This window comes from Euleptes europaea, chromosome 3 (assembly GCF_029931775.1).
Source record: "Euleptes europaea isolate rEulEur1 chromosome 3, rEulEur1.hap1, whole genome shotgun sequence".
Classification (NCBI taxonomy): Eukaryota; Metazoa; Chordata; class Lepidosauria; order Squamata; family Sphaerodactylidae; genus Euleptes; species Euleptes europaea.
Genome location: NC_079314.1, coordinates 70,294,574 through 70,308,494, shown reverse-complemented (window position 1 = coordinate 70,308,494; position 13,921 = coordinate 70,294,574). Strand labels below are relative to the sequence as shown.

At 38.0% G+C, this 13,921-nt stretch overlaps 1 protein-coding gene across 1 annotated transcript in view; it reads right to left on the bottom strand.

The window, feature by feature from the left end:
- The window catches only part of TBC1D30 (TBC1 domain family member 30), a 43,641-nt gene that overhangs the window by 14,943 nt on the left and 14,777 nt on the right, over positions 1–13,921 (bottom strand). Inside the window, exons 3-8 of the mRNA XM_056847210.1 lie at positions 10,765–10,826; positions 9,872–9,937; positions 8,649–8,774; positions 5,046–5,231; positions 4,564–4,732; positions 1,837–2,005 (exon numbers count right to left, since the gene is read on the bottom strand). Coding sequence (XP_056703188.1) covers positions 1,837–2,005; positions 4,564–4,732; positions 5,046–5,231; positions 8,649–8,774; positions 9,872–9,937; positions 10,765–10,826 — 778 coding nt within the window. The remainder of the gene's footprint in view (positions 1–1,836; positions 2,006–4,563; positions 4,733–5,045; positions 5,232–8,648; positions 8,775–9,871; positions 9,938–10,764; positions 10,827–13,921) is intronic.

The window sequence follows — 13,921 nt, the reverse complement described above, 5'->3', positions numbered from 1 at the left end:
AACTTCACATTTTATATATCCTTAGGCAGCAAGCAAGTAATCAAAACACACAGAGATTTATCCAAAAATAAGTTATTACAATGGAATAACTTATTCCCTAGTGTAATGGAAAGAAATAGAAGACTAATACAGTTCACTAGAAACATTACTTGCCTAAGCTACAGTGGGAACAGACTCCTGTTTATTTCAAAAGTACTTTAAGGGGGGGGATGGACTTGTGTAATTAGTTGTAAATTAAAGAAAAATATTTTGACTGAAATTTCTGGGCAATTCCTCTGGATATGCACTGCCTGGTAAGCTCATGGGGAGCAGGCCTGGAACACTATCGGCCTAAACTACTTCAAAGACCAGATTTGGGGATATGGCTGAGAACTCTTTTTAATGTTCAAAATACAAATCTGAACCTTCTGTTTGCATGCTAAAGTAGTGACTTCAATAGCTCTCTGTCCCTTTAATTTGGGGACAATTGTTGCATCAACCTCTCTTTCCAGCAAGGCAACAGAATGTGGGTGTGTGAAGAAAAGATCTGAAGCTGTCACAGAATCTAGCAAAGTGTTTCCAAGTGAAGCAACAGGCTTCTGCTTACAATTACCCTTGAAGTCAATGACAACAATTGCTAATTCTGTGAGAGCAGGGTTCCTTGTTTTGAACATAAGTAACTGGCAACAGAAATAAAATTGTTCAAAGTATCTTCTTTAAAAAACATAAAGGTCAGTGCAGTGGCGTTGCTTTTTCACGTTCTTCACAGAAGGAAATTACCTGTAAGTCTGCTACAAACTTTTAAAAATCAAATGTTTGACAGCCACCTCAATATTTGTTAGTGCTAGCACCAAAATGACACTCATTTCTATTTCCTTTGTATGTAAAGGGTTTTTTCAATTAGCAAATTGTTAAGTTTTCAATGAAGATTTGTTCACATTGTAGGGTGCAAAAACTATGGTTTTCTATCAGTCAGAAGGTGTGCTGAAAGATTTCATTTGCAAAGACTGTTAACAACATATAAGTGCCCATGGTATCCTTGTATGTAATAAATGGTCTTCCAGTTATCTAGTCCTTTGAGCCACTAAAGATACCAATTCTACTTCTGGCACTAATTTTGCACACAGCCCAAGCTTCTCTCCTTCCCCTTAAAACAGCTGCAGCAAAGGAGGACCATTGCACTGGTCTGATGGGATGAGGAAGAAGAAATGACCTCGTACTTCTGGGGGCAGAGTACTATAAAGGAAGTTGCACCTCAAGATCTTTTACTGCCTGAGGCAATGGTAGCAATAGCCACCTGTTCACCTCCCTGCCTCACCGCTAGCCCTGGTCCCCAAAACAGCTCATCATCCTTACCTGTACACCGCCCCATCCCTCTTTAGAAACAACACAGCAAGCTATGCAAATTTTACAGGGCTCCCTGAACTCTTGTGGAATTACTTCCTCTCATAAGTGTTCAGCTATCATTTTGGTTGCCCTGGTAACAGGCAACCAGAAATGGTGGTTGAACCCTTGAAAGGAGACGGTATCTTGAATACATTTCAGAACTGCAACGTGCAGTTTATTGTCCTAATTTTAAATTGCCTGTGAGAGCAAGAAAATAATTCACCTTTCTCTGGCTCCTGATCAGGCAGCAGGGAGGCAAGCAGGCAATGTGAAGCTTGTAGTGGACAAGATGGAAATTTTCTCCCCCCCCCAAAAAAAAATCCACCAACAGCTTATATAATTATAGAGCTGACCCTGAGAAAGTGAATGGTTATAATTTAAAGCAATTTAAGTAGCAATGTTCAAAGCGCTTCCTTAAGCACATGTTAAACTTGAGGCACAGACAAAAATAAAATAAAATAAAATACTCACTCTCCTAGTTTTGCCCAAATAGCCAGAGATACTCTCAATATAATCTCTGAACCTTCAAAGAATATAGAATCCCAAATTTTTAGAACTGTATGGTTAGGAAGACACGTAGCAAACAGAGTCAGGAACCACTGCATTGTGAAGACATTGGTAAGTGGAGGTTCATAACCACCTGAAACAGAGAAACACAGAACCATCACATCACCAGTCATATAAATAGATAGTTTATTTGCGGCCCTTGGCCAGATAAAACAAGATACATGGACTAAAATGGTCTTACCAACAAAGGTTTACAGTCCGAGTCTTAAATCACTTAAGAAAAATAAAAAGCCAGTCATATAGAGTTATTCACCGAAGATGTTTTTATTAATGTAACAAATAGGAAATAATCCAGAATAATATTCCTAACCACGAATATATACATACACACACAAACAAGGCTATCATTTCCCAACATTATAAAAAATAACACCACTGTACAGCAGGAATGCATTTATTTTAGTGTTGTGTGGTCCATTCATTTCTGGACCATTAATCTATGTGTTTGTGGTCAGCCAGCCCTTGGAATTAAAAAAAATGCTTCTCCAAGGCAGCTCACAATTATACATATACATTTTAATTCTTACACACACACACACACACACACAGGAATTAAAATCAGCATAAAAAACAAAATGCACAGTAGCAGAATAAATCAACTAAATTGACACCATAACCAAATTAACATTAAACATGCAAACACCATCAGATCACACACCAAGCACTTTCTGAAACAAAAGGGACTTTGCCTAGCACCTGAAAGTCAACAAAAAATGGAGATGCCAAATATCTCTAAAAGGGAAGTTCTGTAACTTTTCGCCACTGCTGAAAAAGCTCACATTAAAATCTACCGTATCCTCAAACGGGGGAGACAGCAGCAGGGCTGTTAAGAGCGTTTTTAAAGGAAAAGTAGGCTCATACGGGAAAACGGGGTACTAGAGATGTGATCTTAGCTCAAACCACTTAGGACTTTCAAGGTTAACACCAGCACTTTCAATTGTTTCTGAAAACCAACAGGAAGCCAATGAAGACGTTCAAAAACTGGAACTGTTCTCTGAGGCCTAATCCAGTCCAACTAGCGGTCTTTTTAAAAACAAGCTATAGTTCCTGAACACTTTTCAAAAGCAGCTCAACACAGAGCATGACACACCAATGTAATAGAGTTATCACTGATGCTGAAAGGGAGTAACTGACAAAGTTTCACAAATTAAACTGATGAAAGGCACTCCTGGATTCTGCTGTCACCTAGATATTCGACAGCTTTCTAGATATAACAGAACCCACGTACTATACATCTGGATCTTCACAGTGAGTATAATGTCATTCAGCATGGTACTCACAGTTAAAGAACAACGATTAATGCATACCTAATCTGTCAAGTAATCCTAGATATTTTCCATTTTTTTAAAAGGTCCATTTAGATTAGCATAGCAACCTGGATAACCCAGCTTTGTCCAAGCTTGTTGGAGCTTGGAAGGTAAGCAGGGATGGCCACAGTTAGTACTTGGATGGGAGACCTGCAAGGAAGACTGGGGTTGCTATGCAGAGGAAGGCAATGGCAAACCACCTCTGCTTGTCTCTTGCCTGGAACACCCCATGGGCAGGGTCACCATGAATTGGTTGCAACTTAATGGCACATTCTTCTTCTAGTCCAGCATGCATGCAGTAATCTCATCAAAAGGCACTTGATGATACACCAGAAATTGACAAGTGGTAAAATAGCAGATTACGATCTGCTGTCTACCCATCCTATCTCTACAGAACAGCACTATTCAGTGTCTACTAACATCTAACTTGGAAGGGATTTTCTTGCTTTTTTTGCACAGATGGCATAAACTGAGCAACAGTACAGCAGACCAGACATCTTCAACTGACCCAGAACCTACTTTCATCCATTCATGCTTCCTTATTTCCCTCTCTGTTATCTCCTCACTGTTTAACATAGTTAAAATCCTCAAAGCACACAACAGTAAAAATCATGAAATTAACATTGTCAGCTATGGAAATCAAAATGTAAGACTTTTTTAAACAAAGAGTTTACTTTAGAAGGGACAAAACCATATTGCATAAAACATTTCTGCCCAACTACACTAAAGCTTGTCTATCTGCTAGCATGTTAATCTTACTGACAGGAAGACAAAGCAAAAATCTGTTAAACTGTCACATAACATAGGAAGTCTTCAGAGAAACAGAACAAGAAGACATTCGTATTCTGACATTAAAATTGCCTTGAGTCATCCCCAGGCGTAGAAACAACAAATCTTTGCCACCAAGACCAGATATGCTAAATACGTAAGGGAAAGGGAAAAATAAAAAAGAAACGATTGCATTTCTTTAAACAAGAGAGGGAGATAAAAATTAAGGAAAATGGCACAGTCTACTCAGGAAATAACACACATATGTAACACACATAAATATAAGCACAAGGCACAGCCATTAAAAGAACAGTTATGACATTAAAACGTCATAAGCAGTTTGGTTGACAGATTCCTGCTTGTTCATTTCCCATCAACCATGAGCTAGTTTTAAATCGCACAGGAAGTTTTAGCCTCATGAATAATTCATTTAAAATGTTATTGCTCCCAAGGCAGGCATCAAGGCAAAAAAAGAATTTTTTTTTAAGCATCATAGGCATGGAGAAACAGGAAACTAACGGGGAAACGAACTGTATGGGTTTTTGTGGAAATCTACCTCCACTCTCCCTGTTGGCAGCTCTTTGAAGAGTATCCAAATGCTGGGAAAGCTCAGGTAGTTTCATTCTTAATAAGTCTCGGAATACAGCCATGTCAACAGACAACGCTCGGAGGTTATTGACAAAATAGCTGTCAGGCAGCACTTTATCAATTAAGTAAATCATTATCTGAAAACAAAGCAGAAAAAGGTAGCAATAAGCATCACACAAACCTCATGGGGCCAAGGACAAAAGAATTTGCAAGTATACCAGTTAGTTGTTTATTTTTCTAAACATATGCATTTAAAAATATGTATTTAACAGTAAGTTAGGAACACAGCCAGGCTGATTCTTTGCTCACTGACAAAACAAAGATGTTTTGTAATACAAAGGCTGGCATTCTTATTGACAATTATGATATGCAGTTTTCAGAGGACCACTTTTCAACTGACAGAGAGCAAAACATGATGTGGATTAACAAACGATAAGTAGCTTTACTTACTTTTAAAGCATCTCCCTCATTGCCTTCCATTACTTCCAAGATGAGGGCTGCTAGGATGTTAAAACCTTGGCAATATCCTACTGATTTGTTCCACCTTGCATATGCCAGTAAAACTCGCTTTAATACTACTCTGTCTTGCTCTGCTTCTTGACCACAGTAAGAACTGCAGCCAGTTCGATGGAGATCCTAAGAAAAGGGAAGACACCAACACATGCTTCTTTAACATCTTCTACATTCCACACAGCATTACTGAAGCCAGGTTGTTATTTACTGAAAAACAAAAAAAAAATTGTAGGAAGAAGATTTGGTTTTTATACCCTGCTTTTCTCTATCTTTAAGGAGTCTCAAAGCAGTTTACAATCCCTCCCCCCCCCCACAACAGACACCCTGTGAGGTAGGTGAGGCTGAGAAAGTTCTGAGAGAATTGTGACTAGCCCAAGGTCACCCAGCAGGCTTCATGTGGAGGAGTGGGGAATCAAACCAGGTCCTCCAGATTAGAATCCGTTGCTCTTAACCACTACACCACGCTGGCATTGACATGTCAGATTTTAATGAGGTATTTATTAAATTTATGTTCCATTTTACTACTGTATGTTCAACAGTACTATTGTAACTGAATAACCATTACATAAAGCATTTGCACCAAACAATATGTAAATTACAGCAAACATAAGATTTTGTAACATGGTTCTGGCTAAATTACAAAATCCAAGAGAACAAATCAAGTATACATATTCAAGCTTGCAATTTAGATGACCATCTAGTTAATTCTGGCTCTTTAAAATACAGCTTTATATCAAACCAGCCATCTGTAAAAAGGAGAAAGAAATACTGAGTGAGTGACTGTAAAATGTTCGCTGCAGTTTTCAAAGTTCACTAGTGGAACAATAAGAAATAATTATTTCAGGTATTTATACCCTGCATTATTTATGTATTTAAAATATTTATATCCTGCCTTTCCACAATGCCCAAGGAACATCTCTAGATAACCACACAAGGCAGTGAATACTGTTAACTTATCACAAATTCAAACGTTGGAACCATTGTGGAGCCGGAAGGCAAGGCTCTGAGAGGATGTTTTCAGTGAACAAAGCTACACACTCCTGCTGTTTCAGAGCACAGATGTAATTGCCATAAAATAAGGAAAGCCACACTAAACCAACCAGGCAGTCATTGTTATATGCCTCTACCTACCATATTTAATTTGCTTTTACACTAGATTTTCTCTACTTATGTCGCTCTACCTAGTTTGGGTATTAATGTAATTTGGTATTACAGAATTGTTAGCAGGTAACCTGTCTGCATTAAATGTAGGCCATATATGCGTGTCTAAATTTGCATGAGAGTATAAAACAAAAAGCTCCAGTTCAATTTCTATTTCATTTCCAAGAGTAACGCTGTTTTGGAAGTTATGAACCATTAGCGTGCAAGAGGCAAACAGATGCCTCATTAATTTTTAACATGGTATTACTGTACAAATAGGATGTATAATTCAAAAGGTATCAATTACGACCATTTTTTTGGGCAGATATTCAGGAAGAAACCCAGTTTTACTGTTTCTTCTACAAAACTAAAACCTAGTTCTCTTTGGATGGGCAAACCTATGCCTGGCCTACACCATTTGAAACTGCAAGTGGCATCTCAACATGTTGAAATGCTCCTCCACACATTAAAGTTTCCTCCACATTAAAAAAAAAACATGTTGGGAAAGAAACTTAGATTCACTGGCATACTAGTTTTTATGAGGATGGATTTTTAAAAAATCAATCAGCATTCCAGCATGATGTAGTGTTCAGAGTGCTGGACTAGGATCTGGGACACCCAAGTTCAAATCTTTATTCTGCCAGAAAGCTCCTTGAGTGACCTTGGGTCTATCACTCTCTCCTAACAACATACCTCATAGGGTTGTTGTGAGGTTGAGACTGAGAAGAGTAATGAATGCTGCCCACAGCTTCTTGGAGGAAGGGCAGCCAAAAAATGGGAACAAAAGCACCAAATTGCAGCTTGAAATAAGATTCAACTACAGATCAGTTTTTTTTAACATTTCCCACAGCCACACAGCTGTCCCGATTCATACCAAAAATGGGAGGAGCTCTTGCATTCTCCCCATGCTGTTATCCCAAGCTGGAACAGCCTAGTGGGAGTTATTTTGGAGCTTGGCCCACAATACTACCCAGACACACGTTGACCTCCTTGAAGTACCAACTATCTGTGATGTTGGACTTCTGAAATCACATCTCTTGATGTATACTTTAAACTTAAAAAAAAGCAACTGCTGGGGACGCAATTTGGAATGGACACAGCACCAAGGTGGTGGTAGGGTGTTAATTCTATCCTCTGCAACCATTTCCCTCAGAGGCAATCTCCAGCCCTGAGCTGCTAAAAAGAGGCTCCGACAGGCATACCTATGGTACCCATCATTTTTCCTCTACTGGGTTTAAGAACAGTTCCATGGCCCGTGAATCCATTTTAGATAAACCCTTCTTCCCTATGGCCACCGCAGACCCAATTCAAATTACTCTCCACTCTCGTTGGCTATGCTTTAATTTTAAATTACTCACTGGGACATACAGTCATGAATCCCCAACATTATACATAGTTTGGCTCCAACACCTAACCCTTGAGAACATAGATCCTTCACTTCTGTAAATCAACTGGAAGTGTGCAAAGCTTATACTTAGTTTATCAAAAGAAACATCAGGAGGATCTCTCCTGCTACAGGTACTTAACACCTGGGTGCAGGCCAGGGCTGTGAGTTAAAGGACAAGCACCTAAAAGGGTTCTTGGCCCTTGCCAGGGGGATTAATATGGTGAACACCAGCCTAGGATGCATTTGGTTTTTTATAATGTGTTTTATTTACATGTGTTTAAAAGTGTATTTTGTAAGCTGCTTTGGGTCACCATTAGTGATATAAGCAAGATAAAAATATTTTGCATACTCAAATTAAAAACTTTAGACAGACTTCAGTCACTGACATTTCATCATGTAGATCTTTGAGTCAGCATGGTGTCCTGATTAAGAGCGGTGGACTCTAATCTGGTAAACTGGGTTTGATTCCCTACTCCTACACATGAAGCCTGCTGGATGACCTTGGCCCAGTCACAGTTCTCGCAGAGCTGTCTCAGCCCCACCTACCTCACAAGGTGTCTGTTGTGGGGAGAGGAAAGGAAGGTGATTGTACACCAGTTTGAAAGTCATTAAAGGTAGAGAAAATCAGGGTATAAAAAACAACTTGTCTCCTTCTTCTTGAACATCATTCCTGCAAGGACTTGTTGTGCATGCTAGTGGTGCCCTGAGTCAGTGGACTTAGAAGGCATAAATCTATTTAGGATTTTCCAATAAGAATACTTAACATTGCAGATTAAGATGAATACATGTCTAGGAAAGCAGAATCATGAGTTTTCAAAAAAACTGGTTGGAAAGTAAACCTTAAATACATATTTTAAGGTCAGTCTTCAACTGCTACAATGAACAAAGTGTTTCATTTCAGATTAGTAAAAAATCATAATAGTGAGTTTTAAGCTAATTAAAATCAATATTTTATCATCCATGGCTATACCAAATTACAGAATTAATAAGCAGGTGGACCAAAATACCCATACCTTTACAATCTGAACACCCATGGAGTCATCATCAGGATTGCTTCTGTCATTGAAAGTGAAGCGCATTGTTTTATCCCAGTCAATCGCTATGCTCCTTAAGTAGTGATCTGCCAAGGTGAGCCAAACCTTAGAAGAGATGTCAAATACAACTCTTTATCCGATCTTTCCTTTAAACGGAAAGTTATCTGTGCACATATGAATGTATTACTGACAAGCTTAGCATTCACATTCATTCTGCCTATGTTTATATAAATTGATTACACAATTAATGGATCAACATCTAATGATAAAAGCATGCATTTTAAATATATAGACCCCCTTCGTAAAGCTTTCACCAAGACAATAAAAAGAAGCTATCCTATATCTTACCTATATATTATATAAGCAGGCCTTCACTGGCTCTTGCCTTCCCACTTCAATTTTGCAGCACATACATTCACTAGGAAGCTTTCCACACTTTTCTTACACAGAAGTGCTTTCTGCACAATTTAAGTGGCTCTTGGACATTTTGTTCAAGACACACACACACACATTTTGCCCTTTATCTGCTTCTCCCTTCTTTCGATATGGAAAAATACTACCTTGCAAGGGGAAAATACAGTAGGAAAAACTGATCTGCCCAATTAAATGAAACCACGTGTATTTCCAAGCCAAAAAAAAGAAATCTTTGAGCAGTATGGCTAAGAATGGGATAATTATATACAGAGAGCTAATGGATAACTCTTTAAAAGAAACATCAAAGCAGAGAACTATGTTTAAAAACATATAATTTTCCAGAACAAATTCTTTCTACATCATTAGCTCTGTTTTAAGTACACATAAATGGCCATTTCCTCTAATATGCTACTGAATGACCTTCATTAGGAACTACTCTGTCTTTTTCAAGCACTGTTTCTTTTCCAGCCTTTGCCATATACATATGTTGAGGGCCTACTCTCCACATGAGTGCTGGGCTTAATTCAGAACTATCAATCACCAATGATTTGGATAGCTTCACTCCATCTTTCAGTTATCACAGCATGAGATCAGTTTTCATCTTTATGTATTTCAAATGAAAAACTAGTTACTACCACACAAACATTTTCATGTTCACCCTTAAAATCAGCAGGAACCATTCTATACCCAAATGTTTCAAAATTAGTCTGACAGCATGAGCTTCTCGTTTATGTTCATAGGACATATTGTAGCATAATACACTTAGGGAAATGTACAACTCTACATACCTTTCTCCTCCACTCCTTTGGTATCCCTGTTGGCAGCCTAGCCACTGCTTTGAGAGCATCATGCCACTACAAGCAAGCATGCAAACAAGGTTAGATTATGCCAGTTCAAAAACATAATGTAGATATGTAATTTTATCAACATATAGTATTGGTTTACTGGATGTATTATAAGCTATTTGTGGTTAAGCTCCGCCTGGGGAAGGTGCAGCCATGTTGGCTCCAGAGTGGCTTGCTACCGAGCACAGCAAGCCGAAAATAGAATTTAGGGTGAAAAAACTGTGGAACTCTCCATAAAGTTCCATGAGCCTGTTAAGCCTGTCTTTTTGCAGGCATAACTCAGAGCATGCCAAAAGGGGAGTTCCTGGGCCAAAAGGGCTTAGGTAGCCGACTGTCAGCTCTGCCCCTGGAAATGCCCCAGGAACAGCCCCATCAGTGTTAGCACGAGGTCTTATGCCAGAAAAACACTCCTGGTGAGGCAGCACTGGCACTCAAGGCTCACACTGCTATGCTATCACCCCAGAGCCTGCGTAAGTGCCCCTGTGCCGACGTCCATGCCCATATATCCAGTGCAATTGGCACTTAGACCAGCGGAGGAGTCAAGTTGGCTCCTGAGCAGCTCCCCCCACCCTTCAGGATTGCTCGGTTAATCATCTGTGTGTATAATAGAAATTGCAAAAAGATTAGGTAATGCTTTTAAGGTTTCTGCCATATAGAATGATCAGAATTAAACACTTTAATGTTTCAAAATGCCACTAGAAATAAGCCATTTGCAGTGACAATTAATATAGTCCTAAGATAACAGCATACAATCCTAAATCAGTCCAGAATATAAGTATTATCGTTGCATTCAGAAAAATTTATGCATTCAGAATTCACAAGTAGTAACTGATTACCTGCTGAAAACCATTCTGGCCTAAAGATGGCTCAAGAGTAAACTTCAGCTTTGTATCCACACCTATGCAGTAAAAATAAATATACGTTACTAAAATTCTAATTTAGGAGATGAAAACAACATCACAAGAACTGAATATTAACACGAGTGCTCTAAAAATAGTAAAATTAATGTGCAAGGGAAGCTCATTCAAAAAGACAATTCTTTAGAGGCTTTTGTGTTTTACGGTTCTAGAGGAGAAATAATAAGTTTTTACGACTTACAAACAAAACATTCAAAGAATGATCATTTCCCTGACGCGAGAGCTGGTGGATTGTGCCAACGTCCAGGAATGACCACCAGAACCACTAGAGCATATAGAAATGCAGTTGTTTATTTACAGTGCTAAATACACACTCTATCCACCATATCTCCCGACACAGACTCATGGAGTCTAACACTCATATACATAATGCCACCACCAGGCATCAATTAGTAGTTGAGGCTGAGTCACCCTACAGGTGCAACACATCACCTCAGCCTCTGGCCTCAACTGGTTCTGGCTAGTGTAATCAGGCCTCCTAGGGGCTTTCCAGGCCATGACATCAGCCCAGGTTGCCAGTTAGATCCCCTACATCTAACTCTGCCTGCCACAGCTAATATGACAGCCTTGCATATTCCAACATTCCCATGCAGGCACAGTACTTTCATATAGAGGAACATCATTAGTCCTGTCCTCACTCTCATGCACAGTAGGACAGTACATGAAGTTATAAAACTTGTGAAAAATTAAAGCTTTTGAAAAGCTGTTCATAGATACAGTGCTTTCAATGTGGCAGTTTTAAAAGATAAACCACAAAAAGAAGAAAATATGGGATAAAAGTACAGTTGCTTTTTCAATATGAGATAAATAGCCAGAACTTCTACTCAGTTATACTCAGCCCCTTCTCTGATGCATACCCCTACCAATAATTTTACTAATTATAGTAAATATTCCTCATGATATGAAAGATGAAAACAGGGCAAAACATATACAACAGAGTGGAGAGGTGTGATAATAACCCATTTACAAAGTAATTCAGGAAGAGAACCTTTCTAATGGCAGCCAGGAAGTTCTATGCTTGTAGAATGCAAGATTCACTAGAACCACACATAATTCATATTATTTCTCTAGACTATTGAGTTCCAAATTGGAAAACAGTTTTAAATTTAGTAAAGGTTTGAACACACATATCAGAGCAGTCACTTAAATAGTCATTTTCATCCTAATCAACATTTATAGTTCATGGGGAGGATCCCATCATTCTACTATAACAAGAGCCTCCAGATTTCTACATTTAAAATTATGACATGTATGTAGTACAAGCATCTGTGGAATATAGCTGTGTTGGAAAACTTAACTCATCACTTGATAAGCAAAAACAATCAAGTGAGAGTGGAAGTTTTTTGTGCCTTCTAAATCAATTTATATCTTTTGCTAATCAACACTCAGCTCTTCATCCTACACTCATATTAGAAATCTGTGGAAAGATGTAATTTGACAAATGACATGGGTATATGGTGTTGCTCTACTTGTTGAAGTTGTAAAGCCAGACATATGGCAATAACTGTAAACATTTTGTTTTCTTCTCTTTCCTTTTTCTTAGTTTTATTGTTCTGCATTTGAGCTTTTGGTTTTTCTCTGTTGTGGACTCTTAATGTATGATTATGTGTAATAAATTAAAAAATAAAATTGTCATGTAAACAGCTTCTGACTTTTCTAAATCTAGTCTTCCTTTTATAATGCTGTATACAAAAGAAGCTAGATAGCTTAATAACTCCTTTTCTAAGGAATACTAGTAAATACATTGGGAAACCAGGTATCAGGCAACAAACTGTATTTAGGATAACAGGCTTAATTAAATAAGAGAAGTGTCTTCAGAATTTTTGGATGAAAAATGTTACCTTATAGTCCATGTTAAGTGCATTGTAAAGGACATTTCTTAAAGAATAATAAAATGCCGCTGTCCAAGCCACAGGTGCTGAAATGTCATCCTCTGACATTCTAGGCACAATGATATATAGACCACACTTAAGAGCTATTTTGTTATGTGTCTTGGATAATAACCAATATTAGCACTGCCAGTATTTACTGGTTACTACTTCACAAAATGTGGTCCTGTATTACAAGTTTAGTAGCTTTTCGAAACTCATCAGTGCTCCAACAAACTTTCAGAATAGACTCATGTTTTACAGGGTTAGATTCTGCTGTCATAAAAAACTTACACCCCTTAGTGCTAACCTGGTTTGAAAAACATTTGTTGTAAACACAGAATGAACTAAGTCAAAGCAAATGCTACTAAAAGAAAAAAAAGTAATGCTAAAGTTGTGGAGGGAAAAGTCCAGCATAAAAACAGTTCTATTAGTTGATATTAACAAAAGAAATTATGCTTCCTCTGCTTCTAAATACATGTATAGGACTGCCCCCTTTTGGCTCTAGAATGTTCTGAAGATAGGATTACGTAGGTGCCAGTCCCATTAGTGTGACAGCACACTTTCTCTAGGGCTGGAAATACCCTGTGTAGCATGCAAAGTTCTCAACCAAGAATTTTAGAAAATCATCCATTTATGAACCCATTGTACAGACTGAAGCAGATTAAATATTACATTAGATGTATAAAAGATCAATAAATTGATACAGTCTATTTCAGGGGAAACTGCAGCAGTCATTTGAGATCCTTGCTATAAATTCATATCCATGGAATCTTTTCATTAAAATGCTGATGTCCTCAGATCAAATACTTTCCAATGCTGCATATGCCAATAACAAAACAAATTAATGCAAAAGATACAAAATTAGCAGTTCTGCTAAAGACATCCCAACACCAAGACTAAAAATGGATAAAGAACCCCAAACATTGAAATTTTTGGCATTTTAAAGTTGTCTTTATAGCAAACAGAAGGGTAAACAAAGGTAGCTTGCTAGAATAATCACAAAACAACTCTACCTTTTAATATCAATTTCATATTGCACTTTTATGACTCTAGATTTGGAGAAAGGACATTACTACTTCAATAAATACAACCAATTAATCTAAAATAATCTAAAAACAGAAGACCATATCTCACTTTCCTTTCCATTCAGTCATTATGGTGCATTATCCTTAAGAGCTTTCAGAGTTCAAACTGAATTTTAGGCA